The 24,975-nt window shown below is 40.0% G+C and overlaps 1 protein-coding gene across 1 annotated transcript in view; it reads right to left on the reverse strand.

Moving 5' to 3' along the window:
* lrriq1 (leucine-rich repeats and IQ motif containing 1) overlaps nucleotides 1–15,876 on the reverse strand; it is a gene marked incomplete in the record, with an annotated part of 35,124 nt that extends 19,248 nt beyond the window's left edge. The window contains 15 exon segments of the mRNA XM_035664828.1: nucleotides 2,809–2,988; nucleotides 6,558–6,651; nucleotides 6,978–7,051; nucleotides 7,291–7,418; nucleotides 8,985–9,178; nucleotides 9,736–9,886; nucleotides 10,084–10,236; nucleotides 10,442–11,920; nucleotides 11,975–12,229; nucleotides 12,627–12,701; nucleotides 13,221–13,441; nucleotides 14,623–14,731; nucleotides 14,845–14,927; nucleotides 15,157–15,253; nucleotides 15,612–15,876. Coding sequence (XP_035520721.1) covers nucleotides 2,809–2,988; nucleotides 6,558–6,651; nucleotides 6,978–7,051; nucleotides 7,291–7,418; nucleotides 8,985–9,178; nucleotides 9,736–9,886; nucleotides 10,084–10,236; nucleotides 10,442–11,920; nucleotides 11,975–12,229; nucleotides 12,627–12,701; nucleotides 13,221–13,441; nucleotides 14,623–14,731; nucleotides 14,845–14,927; nucleotides 15,157–15,253; nucleotides 15,612–15,701 — 3,383 coding nt within the window.
* Nucleotides 15,877–24,975: the final 9,099 nt, after the last annotated feature.

Consider the following 24,975-nt stretch of genomic DNA (forward strand, 5'->3'; position numbering starts at 1 on the left):
GAGAGAGAGAGTTGCTCTGTGTGCCCTAATACCATATAATGTCTCTTTCATTGAGGGGATAAACAGACTACAAAGCCACCTCAATGGAAACTTAATGAATCTATTAGCAATGCTTGGTTCTGCTCTCCTCCGTCCTCAGCCCTGAGGGGGCAGAGACACTTCAGTAACCAGCCAGTCTAGAGGGCCAGTAGCCTTAGGTAGTACAGCTTCTTCTCTACAAAGACCTAGCTCTTAGTTCTCAGTGGGACAAGAGAGAGAGGAGTCGGGAGGTCCAAAAGGATTGTGACCCCACTGACCTCAGCCCCCCGTACCTGCTGGTTCACTCCAGGGTCACCATCAACATGTATACCAATGATATAAGAGACCAGGAATGAACAAACACGTTTTACATTGTTAAAGCTGCAATACAACATGTTTTTGACAGGGAAATAATATTATTACTATCCTGCATCATCGTCTGTAACTCTGATACCAAAACCCCCATTGGTTACTTGTATTTTCTATTATATTTCAGGATGATAAAGTCTGGAGTCTAATGGAGAAAGGTAAGAAACTGAAACACAGCTATGGTAAAGACAAAGCCTGTAGCAAAGTGTTTTTTTAACTGCAGATCTGATGTGGTTCAGTGGCTATACCGATGCAGTTTACCTCAACTGCAAGATAGATGCCAGCGTACTAAGATAAATAAAAAGTAAAAAGTAAAGTGTAGGTTATAAAAGCAAAAATATGCAACATTGTAGCTTAAAAGAGGAAGGACTGTGAATTTTGATCATCTCCATCTCTTACATTGTAACCGAGTTAGGAGGAGATCACTTGAACAGTAGGAACAATTTCAACGACCTTATGGGCAGTATTGTTTTCACTATTTTCCAGTGAACTTCTAATGAATGATTTACCGTGGACAAATTACATGCAGGGTCAAGGTTCAGTGCCAGTGCAGGAAGTAGCGAGGTGGAAAGTAAGGATGGAGAGGTTGGGGTGGGTCACATCTGACATTTGTGCCAGAGAGGAATGTTTGTTGTGTGTCAAAGATACTGTAAAAAAATATTTTTTACTGACTAACATCAATGAAATGGCAAATGTTTTGGTTAAACAGCATTATTCTTGTGTCTCTAAACCAGGGCAATATGCAGGGTCTGTGATGTATTGTATGTATGAATGTATAGCATTGTCTTGTTGAATATTGACTGTAAAGCCAATTGCCGGAAAAGAACATTAAATATCCATTCTAGTCTACTGCATTGACCCTCCAGCTTTTCTCTAAGAGGCTGTTGTACTGTTACTTAGCAGGGGATGTATGCAAAGAGAATACAAATTATAGCCAGGAGAAGAAAAAGTTTCACTTTTTCGTAGATCTCTATCATACAAGATCACACTAGGATACAGAAATATTACGGTAGTTTTATGTGCTGTGGTTCGAACCTTTCTTTTTCTTTGTATCAAGAGAAAGATGTCTTTGCTGTTTTGTATAAGTCATAAAAAGTAAATTACAAGTATAAAACAGAGGCATTTTGTAAGAAACAGGATTCAGCCTCCACCCTACACCCTGTAGAGAAATGTTGTGAAACCATACCCCTGATAAACCCCATGGTTTCCCACCTTACAGTCACCAGTGGACTGACGTGTGGCACTCTTCTCACCTCTTCTAAACCCCACTCAGACACAAGGTCAGGCCAGGGGTTAAATGGCTGTGTTGGTCCTTGCAAAACCCCCAGAATGGCTCATTGTCCAGAGGCCAGAGGGGTAGAGGGCACACGGTGAGGGGTGAAGCAAAGGGAGCACCACGCTACCCCCCAAGCCATAGGAGTCCTCGGTGTGACCCATACGGGTAGCTACAGCCACGTTTCATCTTTTGTTCTGTGTAATTTGGAAGGGTCATGAAGATAAGCAGAAAGTTGACCACTGTTTTAAGTGTTGGTGGTCCATCTTGCGTAGGAGCATCAATGTGTGTAAAGGGCTAGTGACATCGAAGGACTTGTGAAAATAGCTGGACGTTGTCTTTAGGATCACTACGTTCCTATATATCAGACAAAACAACAGGATAGCTAACATTCCTGACTGCTTCATGTCTGACAGGCTGATCAGCAGAGTGTAATATGACCTCTTGAAAATAGGCTTGCAGTCATTTATATTGTCTTATCCTGTTCAATTTGACTTTGGGGTGCCTTTCTTTTTCTTTTCGAGTGTGTTATAATTCATTTAGGGTTTCACCTTCTTCCTGTACTTTTTCCTTTCTCTTTTTTTCTTACGAGTGCTATCAAACATGAACTTACAGGCCAAACTTGTTTTTCTTGAGAATGTCTGGCACTTCCTCACTACAGATTTATTTTTAGGTAATCTGGTGTGGAATTAATAATTAATTGACACATTGAGAGAGAGCATGCTATCTATGACTTTGGAACTAAACCACATGGTGCATTCATTAACCTCTTTTTCCATGAGGACATCTCGAAGCCAAATCTGAAAATGAACAAATCCTCTCCTTCCTCGCTATGAACTGCTTCCAAGCTTCTTCAGAAATCAGCCCTCTTGACATTTCAAGTTTGTTACCTAACTAAGTGGAGAAATACATGTTGTTGATCCCTGGTGTCAGTATTAAAAGCAAATGTTATCTGAGTTAACAATACGCATCTCTGATCACAGATTTGTTTTCCTTAATGGGTCCATGATATCTCCAAAAAGGATCAACAGTCAATATTGGGGTCAGACATCAATCCAACCACTTTCTCTGACCACTGGTACCACCTGCACTCATCCACACTAGACACACAGCACACTGACATTACACCTGCACAAGCAGTCTCTTACCTGAGCTCCCTGCTGTGCTTTTGCTGTAAATCATAAGTCTGCTGAAGCTGATCCTGGCAGAATGTTAGGAAGCTGCCTGAGGCCAAGCTGACCTGTTGAACAGCAGGGGGCGATAGATAAGAGTCTGCCTCCTGGTCATCGATGCCCCTTAGGCCAGGTACTGCTTTCTGTAGAGTGGATCTGAAAAAGAGAGCAAACTAGATGAAATGTCATCTTCATGGCCTTCATTTTTTGGTTATTGCAATATTGACAAAAATTCTTATAGCCAAGAATTATGTTTTGCATATATATAAAAAAAAATAAAATGTGTAGTAATAAAATAACACTGAATTTATTTGAAAATGTAGCCATAAAAAGAACTAAGCTTACTAATATATTTAAATAATCTACTACCACTTTTTCAGCCGACACTGTCACATTTTAATCTTTTCAAATAACTATACTTCTGATGCTATTGTTCTACACAATAGTACTGCATTCAAGTGCATCCTTCTTGAGCACTTTAGTAAATACAAACAACTTGGTGAATCCTACGTTTTGAATAAACATCAATATATTCAAAGACGATCAAGGCCTTTGAGAGCGACAGAACTCAAAAAAAGAGGCTGAAATTTCAGATGAAAATGAGACTCAAGTTAGAGAGAGGGCTTCTGTCAGGGCTAAGGAATAAAGCATGAAGCTTTCACCAAGGGGTATAACTGTAAACCCATATTTACAGCTGTACAACTTAGTACACTGTACTTTTTGTCCTCTATACTAACCAGACTAATCTATTTACAGTGATTTAATGAACTTGCTGTACTTAATCCACTTGTATAAATGATCTGTCATCTGGAAAATCCAATCTGAATACATTTTGAGACAGTTAATGTAATTGTTATCTTTATATTGCTGTCTAAAAGTGCAGTCACACAGGCACTTTGGATAAAAATTTTAGTAGTAGTATCAGCCTTCAAACTGGAAGGAAGCTCTCAATGGCAGTGAGTCTGGGGAAGAGGTAACCACTGCCTGAGGCTAAGGATGTACAAGCAGAGGAATCCCAACTATCTGCCAGAGAAACAGACTCGGAGCGTCCACCAGTGGAGGCCAAATGTGGTCTGTGTTCAGTGGGAAAATGTGGAGCTGGAAACTCTACAGGACACTAGGGAACAGCAACAATAAAATCTGTAAAAATACAAGCCTTCAGGCTACAAAGTCGATTTTTTAAAACATTTCGAACAACTGGGTTTTTCAAAATTGATTCACAGAGCACCATATGCTCTTAAATCTTGTCCACCACGTCACCAGAGGAGGATAAAATGTGTAGAAGGCGAACCTTTCATTTCACCAGCTCATAAGGTTTTTGTGAATATTTCTTATTTTACAGGGTATCTTTTTATAGTACATGTGTATCTCAAGATGTTTTACCAATTAATGGCTATAATAGATTTCTAAGGGTATCTTGCTGGTTTATTTAAAACACAGCTCCTTCTTTTACTGTAATAATCAATTGTTCCCTCAACTAATAAATATGAAGCACAGAGCAAGTATTAAATCCAGTGAAAAAAATAAAGAAACAAACAAAGCTCATGGTGGAGTAATCTTAGTGCTTCAGGTGCCCTATTCTGATTCAGGTATGGATTGTGAACCCTTTTCTTCAGGCCCTTGTAGAGGATTTAAACCCATATACATGGTTCCTATGGTAGAAAATATGGTGGATAGAATGCAATTTTCTCGACCCTACTGCCACCCTGAGACAAAGACATGGCTGCAAAGGACTGGATCTGTGCACTGTCAGAGGGGATACGGTTTTGATGTGGCCCACTTGGTCTCTCCGACACAGATCGGGATTAGATTCCACCCCTTCGGGCATGTTGTCTGGCTGGCTGTCTTCAAATGAAGCTCCAAACCCAAATACAACCTTTTGATCGTTACATGAGCTCATTGAGGTGGGGAATGTAATTCAGTTCAGGAGTGGACGGTACTTAGACACACTTGAGAGAGCGCAGAGTAGACTTATGTACAGAATAATTAGATGCCATCAGTTGTGGTTGTTTACAATGAATGATTCTCATTAAAGAATAGGGGTAACTGAGTTTGCTGGTTTCAGAAAAATGTCTTTCTCTGTACCGTGTGAGTAAACTGTGCATTTGTCCCGACTGGTTAAATTTAACCAAATAAATGAAACTCCTAATTTTTCGGAAGGTAGGAGTCTTACAATTTAGACGCTATGAATCTCTTTACAACTATATCTACTTTGACTATACTTGGACTTCAACACTCACCATTCCTAAACTGATTTAAATGTCATCCCAGCAAATGCTGTTCTTTGCACACATTCCTTCATCCTCCTTCTCCAGCCCGTAAGGGTACAAGTCCGTATTTCATTTAGTGAAGACTTCCTCCAAAACACATTCTCTTAAAGTGGCCCTGATTAATCAGGCCCAGTGTTTTCGTCTTCCACGTCTCCTGCATCAGGGGCTGCCTACAGGGAGTGTAATTCTTAACGCTTGGCTTTTGGTGCTTTAATTTAGCCAGTGTTTTCACTGGCTCAGGATGAAAGGGCCAGGGCACGAATGCGGAAATACAGAGGGTTAATACCACTGTTGGCATTGGAGGTTAGGTAAAGTTCAAAGAAATACTGAGGTAATGTTTCAGTTAAGGCTTAAGATGGGTAAAACGTCCACAAGTAAGCCATGTTTTTAGGTTTTTGGACAGAGAATTACCCAATAAACAAGAGCAGAAATAAAAAATGTGAAATGTTATGTTGAAATTGTCAGCATTATTGAGCCAAATTGCCAGTAGTATATAAGACATGTGCAACTGACATTCAACCCTTCTCAGTTATGATGTTTATGATTTAAAGGTGCAAACCTAAAGTCCAAAAACTGACAGATGAAACCCCCTCAATGCAAGAGTGCAAATGCAGTTAGCTAAACAACCCACACAATTATTTTATACTGAAACATTCAGGGATATTTGAAGGGGCAAGGGAAGTATACTTTTACATATTTTGCTGTTACCAAATGGGTGTGAGTAGCTCTGAGGAGCCAAACAACTTTGCAAACCTGTAACAGCTGACATCATTGCTCATTACAGGCCCATAGACACACGATAAATGTAAGAGGTCATTGCATATTTTTCATATAAACTCACTGGAACTGTCTTAACATCGGTAAAATATTTAGGCACGATAAGTGAATGAGCAAATTGACACTGAAAAGATAATTGATTTTTCTGTTGTATCAATATTTTGGGAATTATGAGCACTTAGTGCAATGTACGTACACACGGGTTTCGGTGGCACGTCGAAGTAATCTAATAGCGGACGCGGATCACAGTGCTAATCCTAGGAAGTGAACAGGAAGGCATGTGTTCTGCTGGAATGTTTAGACTACCTCAGCCAATGGACCGAATTTGTGATAGAGAAATACTGACTTTTCACTGGTATGCTCCTTTGAGCATCCAACACGGCTAGTGATATTCAGAGCAAAGGAAGCTGAAACTGAAACTTTTGTCAAAAGAATTTCTAAATACACTATCTTGATTTGAAACTGTGTAGCTGGTACTGAGCAGGAGAGAGTACTAAAGTCAGATGTTAACAGCCATCCAGAACATTAAAGAGTACATTTAAACTTGCTTAATACAACAGAATTGCCTTATTTGTCCAGCAAGCAGGTACATACAGGTTAGAAAACAATGTATTTAGATAGAACAGAACAGTAGCCCATATAATTTGCTCTACTTCCTCCATCCAGACCTTGCCTTACCTCCAGCCACTCTCCTGCTCAACAGGATTCCCTGTGAGGTGGACCTTTTGCAGGAACTGACATTCCTTCAGACTCTCACACACGTTCTGGAGCTCTGAGAAGGAAGTATAAAAAAACTTTACCACGTCAATGTCCATTTTTCAGTATATTGCTCATTTTCACCAGCATCTTATGTAGTTAGGCAGAGCTATACGAACTAGAGATGTATTTATGCATCTTATTTATATGGAGTCATATACTGTACTTGGACAGCATGCCTAAAGCCAATATGAAACTAGCAGTGTCATATAAAAGGTAAAATCAACAAAATATAAAATCATTAGTTAAAGTTAAGTCAGCAAAAAAGAAGATAAAACACAGGTTTTGAATTTGTCCACGAGGAAAATTTAAATAGTCTGTTCAATCAAGACAAGCTGTTACCTGACACACAGTTGAATCGAAGATCCAGATTCGCAAGGGACACAAAGTCAGACATGGAGGGCAGCTGGGTGATTCTACAAAACACAGAGACAAATTACAACCCTTATGAAAGCTACACTGCATCATTAGAAACAGAAACATTCTGAAATTATGTGACTGTTTTTTACGCCTAAAAAAATAGGCTAGTTAGAAGTTTTAATGTTTTATATCAAATTATGAAAACAAAAAAAGAATGTTATTTTCTCCGTTGTGTTTCTTTCACATAACGAGTCTTAAGCAAAGACTGATATCAATCAGGACTAGAAGAATATACCTGTTTTGGGCCACAGAGAGATGTTGCATGAGGGGCAGCCAGCAAGCAATGAGACCCTGCAGGGAGGAGATGCTGTTGTCGTCTAGATGTAGCTCTCTGAGGAGGACCTGGTTGTTCAGACTGGGTGGCTGATGGACAAACGGGGTGAAGTTGTCAGTTAACACTGGTCACAGTGGGGTTAGACTAACTTCATGCTGCTGCTGCTGCTGATCCAGCGGTGCCTAAATGACCCCGTCCATCAATGTCAGTTGCTTTAGTCCTGCTGTGATTACAGTCATCAATGTCTGCCACAATTTAAACTCTGCTGTGATTCAGGGGTGCCTTAGGAAACACTAAAATTGTGTAATATTTTCATACTAATTACTTTTGTGTGTCTGTACTTTTATTTTTCATGTATTCTTTTTCTTTTTTTATGTCCCATCAAGTGATTACCAGTGAGTTACTCTGCCAAAGAAAGAAAGAAAGTCTCAGTAATTAGTAATCAGTGATTAATTAGTAGGACATTCTCTTTAAATGTAGAGTATTCTCATAGGAGACTATTGTTGACTACTGTTGTAGTAGTGTAGTTTGAAGTGTGTTTTATGATTATCTGTGAGGTAAAATTGCAGGTTTTGTCAATGGAGTCTGGTGGGCCGTAACGCTCTTTTGGTTTGGTCTGAGATGCTGGTGTTCTAGTGGCAGTAAATGTCGCATATATATAATTTTTAAGGTCAGTAAGAGGGCCCTGGCATTATGCATGCTAACTCTCAAATGAAGCCTGTGCAATGGACAAATTCAAGAATGCACTTCATGCCTCAGTTTAATGTTTCTGAGACAGGCAGGCCTAAGTTCACCTTTTCTCGAATGCAAATTTGCATTGCAAGTGTGTGGAGCTATTGGCCTGTTCTGTACAATATTACACTCGGCATCCTCACTCTCGGATCACATCCATTCCTGGCAATGTGATGTTCGTTTATTTCATCAATCAATCTAAACTGCTTATTCAGTTCAGTTCAGCTGGTCAAATCATATTGTGTGAAAGATTTTTAATATTCTTTTGAATTTTAGATTTTGTTTTGTTATTTGGGGTAAACTTTGAAAATGTTCCATAAGAGGCCATAACATTCATTTGCAGTGCAATGTGTACTGCAGCTTGTGGTTTTTGTGAAGACAATCTGCTCAACCATCTGTTCAAGGTGATAATGTGAGCCTCCAACTTGGCTTCCTCTCATGAGTTGCTGATTTACATAAATCAGTTCATATGTATCTGTAACACTTCTGAGCTTTTGTTTTCAATTTCTGACACCCATACCAGATGTTTTTTAATCATTATGACTCATAATAATAATGTCATTATCACCTGTCAGAAATGAAGTTTTGGGTTTGTGATTATAAAACCAATGAAGGGAATCTTGTGTTATATTTTAATTTCTGCATCTTCGGTGAAAAAAAAAAGGAAAAAATCTAGTTATGTGCAGAAAACAAACATTGTCCATCTTTTGATTTCTGCATATAACTCGAAATTAGCTTTTTCATGGGTATCCCTACATAGAAATCATTTACATCCCTACTAGATTCATCCCTACAGAATTTTGTGGGACTAATTCAATAAAACCTGCTGAGTTACCCCAACCTCAACCCCCTCGAACATCCAAATCAGTTTTTTATACAGGTCTCAGAACCAGTGCCATAACGTGTAGCTGTTTTCTCTTTACCTCAGTAAGGCTGTTGGCTCTCAGGTCCAGTGTGTTGAGTAGAGCACTGTTCTCCAGACCCTCCACACTTGCCAGATGGTTGTGTGAGCAGTTCAGGTGGAGGAGTGTGTATACGTCCCTCAGTCCTTTGGTGCTGATCAACTGGTTGTGATCCACTGACAACCTCTGCAATCTCTTCACAGACTCCAGACCAGCTAGGGATGAGAAATGAGAAGCCACTTATTCAGAATGGAAAACAGCACCAGGTGAGTCTGCATCTAACTTACCGCTCATAGCAAAGCTTTACGCATGTTTAAAAACTTAATTTGAAATAAGACAGTGGCAAAAATCCCTACCTATGTAGAGGTGAGTCACAACAAAATGTTACAGTAGCTGAATGTACAATTCAATGCGTTTAACCTCTTGCCTGGCCAATATCTTTTTATGACTATAACGCAAGGCTCAAGTTGACTTCAGTAAATAAATCACTTTTCAGTGCATACTGCAGTAAAGTGAATGAAGTGCAGGGCTGAAAAGAAGAGAGATGCTGCCCACTAGTGGTGTACTGCAGGAGTTCAGGCTCGTCAAGGTTCACTTACACAAAACATCTTAGGGCTGCTACGTTAATCATTCAAACTACAAACAATTGGAGACCTCAAATATGACACAATCACACACTATAGTGACAGCAAACTGTTATCTGTTATTTGATTTTTTTACAACAAACATCCCAAAAAATCAATATTAGTGTTTCAGAATTTGCAGCTCTCACCGATGCGGGTGAGGGAGTTGTGCGAGAGGTCTAGAACATCCAGATTTTCAGCACCAGTTAAACCGTGGATTGACGTCAGCTTGTTGTGGCCAAGCTGAAGCACTCGTAAACTAGCCATGTTTTCACAGTCGACATATGAGATGTCGTTTTCCTGTGACAAAACAAATGAAGATCTTAGGAGACAACAAAATCTGCCTGTATTGATTTTTACCTACTAGAAAAATATACTGATTTAACTGAAAACAAGAACAGCAGTACCCAATAGCACAGAATAGCGGTAAGTAAAGATCTTGGATTACTTAATGTGGCATTAAGATAAAAACCTATGATTATGAACTGATTTTCCACCTGTACATCGATGTAGCAGAGCTGTGCTAACTGGTTGATGCCTTCCAGGGATTTGAGACCACAACGTCTGAGGCTGATGGACTGAAGCTGAGTACACAGAGCGAGAGTGGATAAGCTACAGCCAGACAAGTCCTCCAGGGTCACCGTGGTAACCTGAAAGAGAGGCGAATACGCTTAAGGGCTCAGGACTTGGAGAGGGTTGCCCTAACCCTAACCCTAACCATGTCTGAGAATAATTTTTTCAGTGATGAGAGGGAACTGCCACCAAATATATAAAGTATTGGCACTTTTAAATTCCCCAGACTCACATGTCATAAATGGTATTGTCAATGTGTCTGTATCACAGCTGAGCATTTACCTGCTGCAGGGATTTCCAGCCCGTGGACTGAAGCAGGGAGTCTGGGCAGAGAGGTGGCAGACCGACAGCTTCGGGAACCCTCCTCGGCCATCTCTGACTCCGGACAGATTCTCTCTGCTTCCTCCTGTTCTGGAGGGAGAGTTTGGACCAGGGGATGCAATCCTTCATCCATGACAGCCTCTTCTGCTCTGTGTGCTCGGGGAGGCTCACAGGTAAAGAAAGATTCACAGTGGAAGGCCTTGCTGCTGGATTTTGGCAGTCCACAGTTTCTACGGACGTCTCGTTGCATGGTATGGCATCAGTGCTGGTGGGACAGACTGTGGACTCATTATGTAATGAAGCAGGGCTTGGGGAAGTCCATGTGGGGCCGTCTTCAGGTTGTGAGTTTCCTGCTTTATCTATGTAATAGTTTTCATTTCGACCTATCGTGCTGTTATGCTCCATTTTCTCCTGCAGCTCATTTGCTCTTGTAACGCTCACCTCCTTTTCCTGCACCGTTCTCTTTTCGCTCTCCTCCTTTTCTTTGAGCCGCATTTCATCTTCCGTTTTTGGGTTAACGTCGTCCCCCTCTTCCCCATTCTGCTCCTTCTTTGCCTCCACATTTTTCCTTTCCTCCTCCCGCTTCTTCTCTTTATCTTTTGTTTTGCTCTCATGTCCCATCTTTCTGCACTCCACATCATAGCCTTCATACCCCTCCTTGTCTTCCTTGAGCTTCATTTCTTCAGATTTTTTGTCCTCCTCTTCTTCTTTCTGTCTCCTCGTGTCTTCTAGAATTAGTTCTTCTTCCATTTTTCTATTTTCCCGCTCCTCTTTTTTCTCCATTGCCACCTCCTTCTCCTCCACCTCCATTTTTTTCCTATCCTCTTCTCCCATCTGAGCCAGCTTTTTTCCATTATCAGTCTCCTCGTCCTTATTTTTCCTCACCTCACTCTCTTTAATTATTCTCCCCTCTTCATCTATTCTCATATTATACTCTTCCTTCTCTTTTCTGTCCTCCTCTTCATCTTTCTGTCTCATCTCTTCTTTCTGCCTCCTCCTCCATTTTTCCTCTTTTGGTTTCCTTTCAGCTTCCCTTTTCCTCTTCTCATCCTCTTCAATGAGTCTTAGTTCTTCTTTCATTTTTCTATTTTCCTCCTCCTGTTTTCTTACCACATCCTTCACCTCCTTCTCCTTCATCTTTTTTCTTTCATTCTTCCTTGCCTCCTCTTTCTCCTCCACCTCCCTCTTTTTCCTATCTTCTTCCATCTGAGCCATCCTTTGTCTATCATCGGCCTCCTCCTCCTCCTCTTTCTTTTTCCTGATCTCCTCCTGCTTCTTCCTCACCTCACTCTCCTTAATTACTCTCCCCTTTTCCTCTATTCTCATATTATCCTCTTCTTTCTTTTTTCCGTCCTCCTCCTTTTTCAGGCTAATTTCTTCCTCCATGTTTCTCTCCATCTCCTTCCTTGCCTCTTCTAACACTTCTCTTTCCTCCTCCCTCTGCCCCTTCTCCTCTTTCTTTATCCTCTCCACCTCCTCTTTGTTTTCTCTCTCTTCTTTCTCCTTCATCATCCTCATCTTATCCTCCAGCTTCTTCTTTTCCGAATCAATCCTGTTTCTTTCCTCTTCTCTCTTCTGCTTTTCCTCCCTCTCCATCCTCCTTTTTTTCTCTTCCTCATTTTTCCTCTTTTCTTTTTTAAGTTCCAGTTCCCGTTTCCTCTTGTCCTCCTCATCCTTCATTCTCTTCTGCTCCTCTTCCCTCATCCTCCTTTCTTCCTCCACTCGTCGCTGTAAGTTGCTGATCAGTTCCTAATTGGTAAAGAAAGTCACTACAGTTACAACAATGCAACTTGTTCCATTTCATTAAAAACATTATATTGCAGGTACCTAAAACAAGGCACATGTAAATTGCAAAAAAATAAAAAACCTAAACACCTTAAGTAAATGACCCCTAAACAGTAGTTTAATAGTAGTTTAATCTGGTATTTAAGGTCAGAACTTCTGATGTGAGAGGTCAAACAGGCAAAAGGAGCGGTGTTTTTCCACATACTCTCACTGTGCTGATTCCAAGTTATTAAAATAATGAGGACTTCAGAATATTAGTTTTGTTAGGAAGTCCCAGTACTTAACCAGGGAGGATGCTTAACCAGTGATGGCCTCTGCGGGATCACTATCTGGTGAATAATGCAATAAGATCCAGACCTACCTGCTGAAGCAGAAACTCCTGTTCAAGTTTTTCATGAGCTCTCTTCTCCATCAACTCAAATTCCTTCTGATGGAGCTACATACAGAGAGCAATAATAAGATTAAATGATTAAACATGATAATGGGATGAAATACATTTTACGGTTTTTCAAATCTGGATTTTATCTTTGATATATTTCTTCACACAGCATACAGGTCTCAATGGCTATCTACTATCTATCAAACTATCTATCTTGTCTTTATTAAGTTCCCCTCCACTTGTTCTTTTGGAGGCGCTCTCCCACTACAGCCTGATATTTCTTGAAAAGACAAGAAGGCAGTATCCTTCTCAAGAGCTCTTGAGCAAGTTGGTGATTTTCTTAGGCTGTCTCTTTCCTTAATTCCCTAAAAAACTAATACATATATTATTTGACATATTTGAATTAACAGGTTGTATTTTCCTATTCTCAGTAAGACGTATGTAAGACAAATTCCTTCACAGCGAGGGATTACCAATTTGCTCACCTGAAATACCAAGACCTACATCTGCTATATTAAGAATTATTATGACAAGTAATCATGTTGAGTAAAAGAGAGAAAGTCCACAGCGACTCGCCTTCTCTGCCTCCATTATCTTCCTCAGCTCCTTCTGGAAGTCTTTTTCCGTTTGTTTCTTTTGCTCTTCCCTCTTAATCTCCTCAAGGTGTCGTTTCTCTCGCTCTGCCTTGTATTCACTGCTTTTCTTACTCTCCTCTTCTTTCAGTGAGCGCTCAAGGGTCCTCACTTCAAAGGCCAAGTGCTTCTCACCGTCCATATATCCGTCTGTTCCAGCTTCATCTGTGACAAGTACAAAAACTTGAGCCTTTCATAGTAGTTTAGCAAGAAGGAAAACAACCAAAAGCACTTGTCACTCCTTTTATCTGCCTTCCCTGCCACCCTCTATTGCACACTACGCATAAAGAAGAGCATATATAATCACGAGTGATTCAGGCAACACTTGGGCAGGTCAGTGGGAATACAAGTCATTCTTCAGAGTTGTGTCAAAACTAGACTGGTGGTGTAGCAATTGTGGTCTTTCAAAATTTAAACACTGTAAATAAATTAGAGCATTTCTGCTCAAACACTATATATATATATATTTCTATGTCAAGATTTTGCCAAATAAGTAGGGCCACACAATTAATTTAAATATTATTAAAACCACAATGAGTCCAAGTGAAAAATCCAAATCCCAGAAGCTGTAATTTCTCGATGAAGGTAAAATAAACAGCATTATAATGAAGTACTGTAGTGCTGCAGAGATCCCCTGGTCTGCAAATCTTGTTCTCCAGATGTAAGAACATGTGTTTGTTTTGTACAGACCCCCAACAAATGTCACAAACTGTGATGCAAAAATGATTATTCCCACTAATCGTGAATCATATTACAATGGTAAAATCTGTCAAAATAATCACAATGGGATTTTTTTGTTTTACCATATTGTGCAGCTTCATCATCATCACAGTTTAAATCACTGACAAGATTTAAGACCTGCACTTGTAAAAAGAAACCCTCTACTCTCTGTTTAAAACATAGGGTTGGGTTGGCTGTTACATCTTCGTCATCAATAATATAGAACAACAGTGACCTCTTGTGGGCAACTGTTCTATCGCCAAAGAATCTGAGTGCATTATCAGACCTTCAGCAAGGGCTCAGCAGTGCAATGTAAAAGGAACAGAGAGGAAAGAGAGCATCAATTTTCATAACACCCGTGCAGTTAACTACAATGTTTAACATGTCAAGCCATGTTCGTCCACTTTGAACTCACATCGTGTCACTCAGACAGAAGTTAATATTGTGCTTTTATTAAATATCAAAATTATTTTTATCCACAGCTGAGTTCATAAGTGTTACGCACTTAGTGTTGCCTGAAATATGTGTGTGGCTCAAATAAAGTCAGGCTGCACCATGTGACCATTCTTCTCAGTTTACAAAACTCTCAAGCATCGTCACTTCATTTTTCTAAACATGTACTGTACCTTTGTTGTTGGGGCACACTGACACATTGTGAGAGAAATGTGCTTCTGTCTCTGTGGGTGCAGGAAGAAGGTGGGTGCTGTTCTCCTTATTTACTGCATCACAAGTGACCTGTATCAAACAACACATACATTTAGAGTCGTTTTCCACAACTTGCGGACCCATTGTATTTTGGATGGTTCATGCAGTGAGGGGACTTGAGACTCGTAAAGAGAGACATTTACCTGCCCATTTAGTTTCATCATGTCCTTATCAAGTTTGTTAGGTAAGTTCATCATGTCCTCAGTGTGATGCCATGCAGTGAAGTCTGTGATGCAATTCAGAAAACACAGATATCATCATTATCGTGAGAAACAAACACAGCCATGGCATTACTTCAAGTTCTTTTTATTGTAAATATGTAGATATGTGTTACCGTTAACTGATAAATCTCAAAAGTGTCAGATAAGATTAGTAAACGGCTAATTCCCTGCCCTCGCCACGGTGAAGCAGTGGTGTTGCATGATGTGCTTTTGCCATTCAGCCCGTCGGCATACCTTCAGCTTCCTCAAGGATGAGCTTCTCGCAAACTGCTGCTCTGCTTTTTGAGGTTTCAAAGTAGCTGAGCAGAGATGGTGGAATGGCATCTAAATCCTACAGTCAGAAAGTTGGTTTATGTTAGTTTGGTCTCATCACAAAAGGTAAATGTTAATTCTAAGACTTGTACCTACCTAAACATCCAAACACTAAGCAGTAGCCTGTGTGCTTTGTGTGAAATACGGTAGGTCAGTTACAGTGCTCTCAGGTTATCCATAATTCATCTGTTACTGCATCTCCTCCACTGTGAATGTTTTAATATATGCCAAATACATTTTCTTGAGGGTTTTGCCATGCCTTTACACAAATACACAGTTAAATTGTACAGAAGGCATGGCAAGTTAAACCTTAAACTCTGACCATCTTCTAATGATCATTTAATCATGTCATTCAGTCAGCAGGAGGCCGTACTTACCGCCTCTTCTTTACTTCCATCACTATCACAGTTTACTCCATCATTCAGCTCCTGCATGCTGCTCTCACACAGCTCGGTACAATCCGCCATGGTTTTAAAAGCTCAGCGACTCTTCGGCCATTTGTCTTCAGGAGGTTATGTTACGTTGTTGTTGTTGTTGTTGTTGTTGTCCTCCGCAGTGCGCACAGCTGCTGTGTATCTCAACGCTATGCTGTTTAGCACGTTGGAGCTAATTGAACATTTGCTAGCATGCGAAACAAGTGGTCTCCATGGAAACCACACTGGGAACTACGCCGCTTCGCTAGGGACAAACTGTGCAAAAGGCAAAGGGAAAGTTTGAGATTCTTTAAGGCGTGTCCTTGTAACTCAGATATACCAACTATTATTGTGCTATTTCTTTCAATTACACCTTTACCATTTGTATTTTTAAATGATTATAATTGAAACCGAACTCTGGTATATTGATATTTTACATTTATATTTTACTGGTATTGTTTTCTGTATAGCTGTTTGTACATTGTTAATTTAAGAAAAAAAGGGAAAATGGACATACTGTAGGTTTCAGGTAAAAATCCTAGCAGTAATATTAAAATGGTTATTGTCATTATTCTCCTACTCACAGTTTAAATCTTTCCACACTTGATAACTAGTGTCACACTTTATACAATAACCAATCTGAGAACAACAGCATTGCTTCACTAAATTGTCATGGACTTGTGTGGGCATTCTGGGCAGCCAGCTAGAATGGGTCAGTGAGCCTGAGACCTTGTAGGTGAATCACAGGACCAGAAGAACAAAAATATGTGCGAGGCTGTGAACAATGCACACTTTTTCTTTGGCATTTCTGATCACAAAGACCGGTTCCTCTCTCCCGCGGTGAAGTCTCTGCACTCGTGCTGTACTCCTTCTCTTTGAGGAGATTCCAGTGGCCCACACAGGTTGTCCCATACACATTCCCGAGGGCTTTCTAAAAGGAACCCAGTCTCCTTCCTCAAAGTTTCAAAGAAGAACAACGTGTCCTCCATCCCAAACTGTTTGCTCCGGAGACACACTGAGGCCTGTTGTCCTCTTTGGTGACGGTCCAGGACGAAAACAAAACAACAGAATGGCGCCAGATCAGACTACTCTTTCCTTCAAAGCCCAAAACTGAATTCCACAATGACAATGAAAGGCACCACATCTACAACACCTACAAGGTCAACACCTTCCAAACCTTCACAGGTCCAGCAGATACAAGCTTTCATAAAGGTCATTAGGGGTCAAAGCACAACTTCAGTCCTCAGGCTGATGGGCAGAAACAGGACACTTTGGTGTTGCCCCCGTTGTTGAAGTCAAACTGCCTGTCCCTTATGTTTCATTAGGTCCCCTAAGATTCATTGACCAAGTTCAATTGCTTAAAAAGGCTCCATCAGCAAGCCTTGTCCACTCCGATTAGGGCCAGGCCCTTTGTCAGTGGGCAAGGTGTCCGTCGCTTTTGTCCAAGTGCACAGAACCCAGACAGCAGCCAGACAGGGCCAAGCTGCAGATTTATACAGCAGATTATGCCAGTCAATGGCGGCTCCGGCCCAAACGCAGTAGTGGTTTGGATAGCAGCCGTATGTTTACACTGTCAAGGGTTTTCTGTTACTCGTCTGTAGCCATTATCTTGGCAGCCATTGGGCCTATCAAGCCTATCATTTCCATCTGGGGGCTTTGACGAAAGAAGGGATTGGAGGAAAAAATGACCACCATCCCAAACAATCCTTTAACGTTCTATTACTGCCCATTTTGAACGCAACATTTCTGACTCGTAACATTTCTGACTTTGTCTCGTGTCTCATGTATATACCTTGTTTAATCCATTTAGCATATTTATTAATTGTGGATTTAATCAACCACAAGAACCAAAATACCATCCAGAAATCATATATTTTCCATGCATGAACTCAAGCTGACATTTCAAACCCCAGTGGGAGGGAAATGGATGATTCTTCTCAATACTCTGAGGCAGATTATAGGCTTCTGAGAATAAGGCAACTTGTATGTGGACCTGATGGTAAGTTTGAACATATTAGGTGCACGTGAGGGGGGGAAATAGTTAAGCGAGCTAATCCTGAACGAATGCTGCTGTAAGCCTAATCATTCCTATGTTGCATTCTTGTAGTTATCTGTCAAGTCAAATTCTTGCTTGTACAACCAATATCTGATGTTGGTTTTTCACAAATTTCTAAAGATATTCCTGCACAACACTGGCTTCAATTTGTGAAGTTCAACCAGTTCATCCTCAACACCCTAATAACCGAGATTATGTCTCTTTCAGTGGGATGACAACAGCAGTGAATCGGTTGGACTTGAATACAGGTTTGGATTGCCTTTCAAAGATATAATTACGCTGCCAGTGTGACCTTAGTACATCTAAATCTGCTTCAAATGACTGTGGGATTACTGTAATCACAATTCCCCCTAACAAGCTGGGGGCTGAGAGGAATCTGCTCCAGGTTTAATGAGTTACAGGTCCACTAGTTTTTATTCATCATTTAGACACTTCTTCCAAGTTATTTGTATGTGGTATTTGTGGTATATGTGGTATTACATGGTTCACACATTTTTTCAAGGTTAAATCTGAACATTTTTATACGTCTTCTCTGCAAATATCAGTCACATGCTGAGAACAACATTTCCCCACAGGGCAATCAATGGTAACATTGACAACCAGGGGCAAGATGAAATGTGAGCCCTTTTGTTTACTTTGTAAGGGACTGAATACATGTAGAAAGAATATCTCAAGCTATACTGTATTTTGTGCTGAGCCACTGCAGTCTATGTGAAGACACCCACTGTGTAAAGGCAGAATGGCTCTCAGAGACAAACTGTAGAGGATACTCTAAATGCAACATTTCAAAATAACAAAACATGCAGACTAGATAATGAAATAGATTATTTTATTTTCTAGATGAAGCTCTGATCACTGTATGTAGTAATCTGTCGGTAGTATGGAGTAAGTTTGTCTTTGTAAAGGTAGAGGAACTATTGAACTATTGAACAGTGCAGACAATCATAAGAGTGCAGTGCAGAATCTGCTTACTTAGTATTCTTACATGCAGAAACATTTATTCAATTACGTGAACATTGCATCGATATTGACTGGTGGTTGTTGGTAACTTTTTAGGAAGTAACAGCCTTTGTTTTTCATACTGGTTCTGAAAAGTGTTCATATGCTGTATTGGAGGGTTTTCCGATCTACAGTAGAGAATATCTTGAATGCAGTCTTGAGATTATATCAAAGGTTGGAGTGGGTTTCACCTGCTTGCATCTCTCTGAAGTACTAAATGGATGGAATTTACAGCATTCAAATCACTGATACATAGTGACATTTAATCATGTATTGTGATTTTCTGACAATCGTTGCATGGAAATACCCACCCACGTGGTGCCTAAGAGGGATAAAACAAACCATAAAGAGGGCACTTGGCCCGGGTCTGGTGTTAGTGCTGTGATGTACTCCATTGGGTCCCATGACTTGTTCTTGGCCTTGTGTCACAGGACAGTTCCTAGTGAGAGACGAAAGGAGGCTTTGCTGCAGTTAATCCTCTCTTTGAAAAGCATCTCCACCTCCAGCCAGCGAGCTGCAGAGATGAGCCTGAGCCAAATTACCTGTGAGTGTGCGTGTGTTGTGAATATCCAGGTGGACTTCGATGTCATATGTCACATGTCATATTCCATATTCCTCTATATAATCATGTTGTTAGAACATTTTCATAACATTTTGTGGTTCACTCTTCATATATCTAAATGATTGATATCAGATAAAATGTTACCCAAAGCTGCCAGAAAATTACTGAAATCCTGTCAAAATACTTGACAATGATTTAGTTAATGCAGCATCATTGACACATGATTCATTTGTTATCTTTACCTGCTTATCCTTTGCAGGGTCGTAGGGGACTAGAGCCCACACCAGCCCTCACTGGGCATAAATCTTAGGCAGGTCCCCAGTCTATATCAGGACTAACATACATAGCCAGATAACTATTTACACTCACAATGCCATCTATGGGTAATTTGAAGTCTCCTAACCTGCATGCTGAACTGAGGGAGGAAATTGTTGCACCTGGAGGGAAATCTTTCAGACACAGGAAGAAATAAACAAAGCACACTCCAGGCCACAGCCAGCCGGTTCTCTATTCAAACCATTAATCACTGCACCATTTGCTCCACTATGCTGCTGTGAAATATCTGAATATTTCACCCACCTCTCTCCATTTTTTCTAATATTATTGGAGTAACTGTGGTGATCAAACTTTACAACAGTAATAATGACAGTGTGGCATTATACTGTACAGAAACTGGCACCGTACCATGCAATACCATGGACCATCTGAATAGATCTATTCATTTCCTTTACAATCAAACTACCATTATGCTTTTTCTTGGTCTGAGCGTGCAGGCCAAGACCTTTTTAAATATATTTAAGTAATAGGCCAATTTGAAATTATGTGAGTCACGTCTAGAATTCTACATTTTTGATTGTTTAACACAGAAATTGAAGTTATGTGTTTCATGTGTCCATTTTATTTGGAATTAAATTAAGGTAATATAGAAGAGCAGCAAGAACCACTACAGATGAACAGATAAAGAAAAGAGTGAGCAATGATTGGTACTTCCAACATTATTGGTCCTTGAACCTGTTATTATAATCTCGCCCTGATGCAGAGGTCGTGCCAGCTCACAGAATGACATATGAGCCCCGGGATACACAAGTCAAAAACCTGACCTGTGCCAAGACTACCAGCTGCAGCTACTGTATGACATATGAGGTGGCAGGATGTTACTACAGATCTGTAGTCAGTTGTTCTACGAAAGTAAAGGGATAGCTTGGAAACAAAGGCTTGGAAAAAAAAAATCCCTCGGGTGAAAGAAAAACGCCCTTGAGTAACCCACAGTTAAAAACTTGGACACTTTGACTCAGACAAGACACAACATGGTGGGAGCAGATAGCATTTATCAACATCTAATGTTTCCATTCTTATGTTCAACCATCCAAACTCCAGCCAATAGCACTTCTCATGGCCTCGCTCTCTCAATTTGACTCTTGTCTCCACACAAAACACACAAAACTGAATCAAAGCTGTTAGGGTGGACGTCACTGTTGCCTCGCCACTAATTGTTTTCTTTCTTTTTATCAGAGCAGATTTGAGCTGCGCATTGCATATAATAGCACTCAAAGCAGCTCCCAGACAGCACATGAAATACACTTTGTTTTCCCTGGGTGAACACGGTGCTTTTCAAGACAATAGCATACACACTCACACCCAAAACACAAAATAATAGAAACAACTGCCAATTTAATAGGATACAATTCACTCAACTGCAGCCTCCAAGATGACCATTAAGTTAACCATTAAGCACCGATCTAGAGAGTTTCAAGACAAATGTAACCATATAACTGTACTGTAGGATTCATTGCAGAACTGTTTAATTAGACACTTTTAGGTAGGTGTATGTAGGTGGCAACTGAGTGTACAACTTTTCCTAATTTCCATCTTAACACACTAGCCATTTATCCTAGAAGGGCAATACTTGGATGACATGAGTATTTTCGCTGTCTGGAAGATTTGTTGTCCTGTGAAGAATCAGGAGCAACATCAAATCGTTGATTTCTCATTTATGCCAGCTCTAGGTGACTCCCATTGGCCGACAACTTGCGTCTCTGTGACACAGTGAAAACCAATATGCCTTAACTTTCCATCAGAGGTCTGGGAGGGGTAAATTTGTGACGGCCGGATGGCATCATGTTACCAAAGTCAGGGTCAGTCCATGAAGAATTCAACAGGTAGGCAAGGTAAGCTGCCATCTGTGACCGGCTCTGTGTGCAAAATCAAAACAGCAGCACAGACCGGACAACTCCAAGTAACTGCTGCTCAGCAGTCCATATAAATCACTCATTTGTTTTATTCGAAAACATAGGATAATATAAAAGAGAGGCAAGATTATAAAGATGTTTTGGACTGCAACATAAATGCATAATGAATGAACAGAGGAATGAAACTTCTGCCAACTATCTAACTTTTAAATACCACACAATGAGAATGAACAAATTGATCAGTCAATCCATACACACATTTCCCTTTACAGAAACATTGCAATATGCAGTAGCACAATATATTTAACCCTAAGTTGGTGCCAGTTTTGGTTTTAATTTAATTTAATTATTACATAATTATAAATCTGTCAACAACATCAAAGCCAATATCCAAGATCAGGTTTAAGGTGACCTTAAGGGATGAGGTTTTTTATCATCCTCTTTGGTATTCTTTAATCAAAGTGCCACGCAGCACACCGCACAGTCAGTCTGTCTCGTGGACAAAGTCATCGTACTTATCATACTCTGTGAAGAAGGAGGCATTCTTCCAGCCATACAGTGACATCATTGATTCCTTGAAGAAAGAGCTGATTCCCATAAAGAATACACACACACACACACACACACACACACACATCCTTAGTCGGGAACATCCCTGACAGTCTGTGCATGTGGAGTCATGATTATGGCTCCTATCTAAGAGTGTGACCTTCATAAAACTAAAACAAGAGACACTTCTTTTCTTTAAATATTACATTAATAAATATAACTATAATTTGACTGGTCTACAGGTGACAGAAACATCTGCTAAATCCGTCTGTAGCCTGTAGTGTTTGTTCAAGATGGTAACAGGATATGATGATGCAATATAAGAGCTCACATACATCACAACTGAAACTCTCAGTGTTGTCGTGCTGTCATTTCATTTCAGAAGACAATGAGTAATGGAAATAAGCTTCTGGAGTATTTTAGTACTGGAAAATCACTCCATTATGTGTTTTAAAACCGCCACTTTACCGTCTCTAAGAGAGAAGATGAAGAGAGTTTAGTTTCAGCAGGGAATTTTCAGAATAAAATAATATGAAAGAAATAGAGATATTCATCATTGTCATCATCATTTGTTGAATTTTACTGACCAGAACCTTTCATATGCACTCTTTATTTGACAGCCAACAGTGCAGAGATAACAGGAAATGAGGGGAGAGAGAGATAGGGAATTAGCTACATAGATTGAGCTGTGAACTGTCTGTCTTCTGTCCCTGAAGCCTCTATGCCATCGAGAAATGTTCATAATCACCTTAAGCTACTGCTATCCTATTATCCAAACCTGCTGGCTGCTCTTCTCAGCAGCTGCTTTATGACTTGACAAAATCCCTGACCACAAAAACCCTGAATCACCCATAATCACCATAACACATAATTGCATGAATTCCTGACTTTTCCTCTACCAACATGAGGTTGACATTTGTGGTTCAGAGTGAAATCTTAAAAACCGCTGGATGGATTGCCATCACATTTGGCCACAGAGTTGCATGACTTCAGTCCCTTATCTTGTTATCTCTTATTCATCTCATACAGGTTGTCCAAATACATCTTTCACACTGTACACACACACAACATACTGACACACCTTCCACCTAGGAGCCGACAATCGGAGGTTATTTGGTGAAACAGACTTTGAAAGGGGCTAAGGAGGACAAGAACAACAAAATTACAGCTTTAATGTGTAGTGTTCAACACTAATCCACAGTACTCTCTGAACAGATGGTGATTATGCAATGATAATACCTCTTGGTCTTAGAACGAGTGGTGGCAGGTACCTAAATGATTTATAAGTGAACTACAGTCATCAGCCAAACAAAATATATACATGCACTAATTGAATTAACATGAGCATCTTTCACTGCTCTCAGGGTTTCTGTGCTGTCCTGCTGATGAGATGGAGGCCATTAGCAGCAATCAATAAGCCTGCTACTTAGGCTGCTCTCACTGAGCTCCTGCAGAGAGGGAAAACTGCTGTGAATAGGCAATATCTTGGACATTTTGTTCAATGAGGACGACGGGCTGTGTTGATGTCAGGAGCACAGAGATATACAACACAGGTGTCTGAGGTACTCTCCATCCTTCAACAGAGGAGAGTTGTAATAAGCAGCGATAAAGGCTGTGAACTGGAAGTAATAGGATTTGTGTGAGCATCAAACACACACTCGCACACAAACATTTGGCCTGGGGAGGGCCTCCTGATCACTAATGTGAGATTTCTGTGACAATGTCCTCGATGCACCTGAAACACTGTGGTTGGATATCATAACAAGCGTTGGGGTAAGTCAGGACAGAGATATGGGTCGTCTCACTTAAATAAATAATAAATTCCATCTTTCTGAATTTGCCAGAAGAATCAAGCAGATCTTTCCTGCTGTCTTTTTGTCCATATTGTCCTTAAATTTAAAGCATGATGAGAGTGGACTGTTTGCAGTAAAGATGAGTAATTTGTACCATATTCTGACAAAGGTCTGCATCAGCTTTTCATCATAAATATATACGATGCCCATCCATTTTTAGGTCTGAGGGGTTTGGTTTGATATCAGTTTTTAGTTATTGCCTTCATACTGGCTTCCAGTAAGAGAGAGATACAGAGATACAGGTCGCCTCTTATTACGCCTTTTATTAACAAATGTGTTATCCAAGCAGGGTACAATATATACAAAAATATTTCTTTCAGGATTTCAAACCAAGTTTCAGCACCAATCCTTAAATACTGATGAAATGAAAATGCACACAAATTTAAATGAAAACAATTTTTCCATTACAGAAGGATTATGTGAAGGTGGATCAAAAGAGGTCTGACCCTGAAACTGCAATGTGATGGGAAGGTGGACTTCCCTCCCACGACCTAGCTTTAGTTTTTCAGTCAAGGTTTTAGCTCAAGTTCTTTCAAATTCTCACTTTAGACATAGTTGTGCCTTGGTCATATTTTTAAATGCTGAAACTCTAACCTCAACCAAAGCTGTTCTGTGTGTAACTTAATAGTTAGCACACTTCTCACAACACAAAGTAAAGAAACTGATGGTGCAGTTTGCATAATCCAGTTGTTAGATTGTTTAGATGAAAACAGTTCATCTGTATTTCTGAGTTCATTTTAACAAAGAGAAGGTGGACCCATCCCTCCATTGATTCTAACATATGGGGAAAATATCCATCTAATTTCAGGCTTTTGTCAATTGTCAAAATTGCAGAATAAAAGTCATTTAAACATTTAAAATCTTCAGACATTTATTTTTATTATACCTTTATTTTGGCTATACAATTGTATTTATAGGCCTAAGACATGATCATAATTAACTGTTGTATTATCTAAATATGTTTGAAATATACAGGATGACCGATGTATAAAGTATTTTTTCTTTTCTTTACTGATTTGGAAAATAAAATTTTACTCCTTGTTTTTTTTTTTATACAGTGCCTTGCAAAAGTATTCACCCCCCTTGGCATTTTTCTTGTTTTGTTGCCTCACAACCTGGA

Source organism: Morone saxatilis, unplaced genomic scaffold, assembly GCF_004916995.1.
Source record: "Morone saxatilis isolate NCDOM2014 unplaced genomic scaffold, NCSU_SB_2.0 Contig2, whole genome shotgun sequence".
In the NCBI taxonomy this organism is placed as follows: domain Eukaryota; kingdom Metazoa; phylum Chordata; class Actinopteri; family Moronidae; genus Morone; species Morone saxatilis.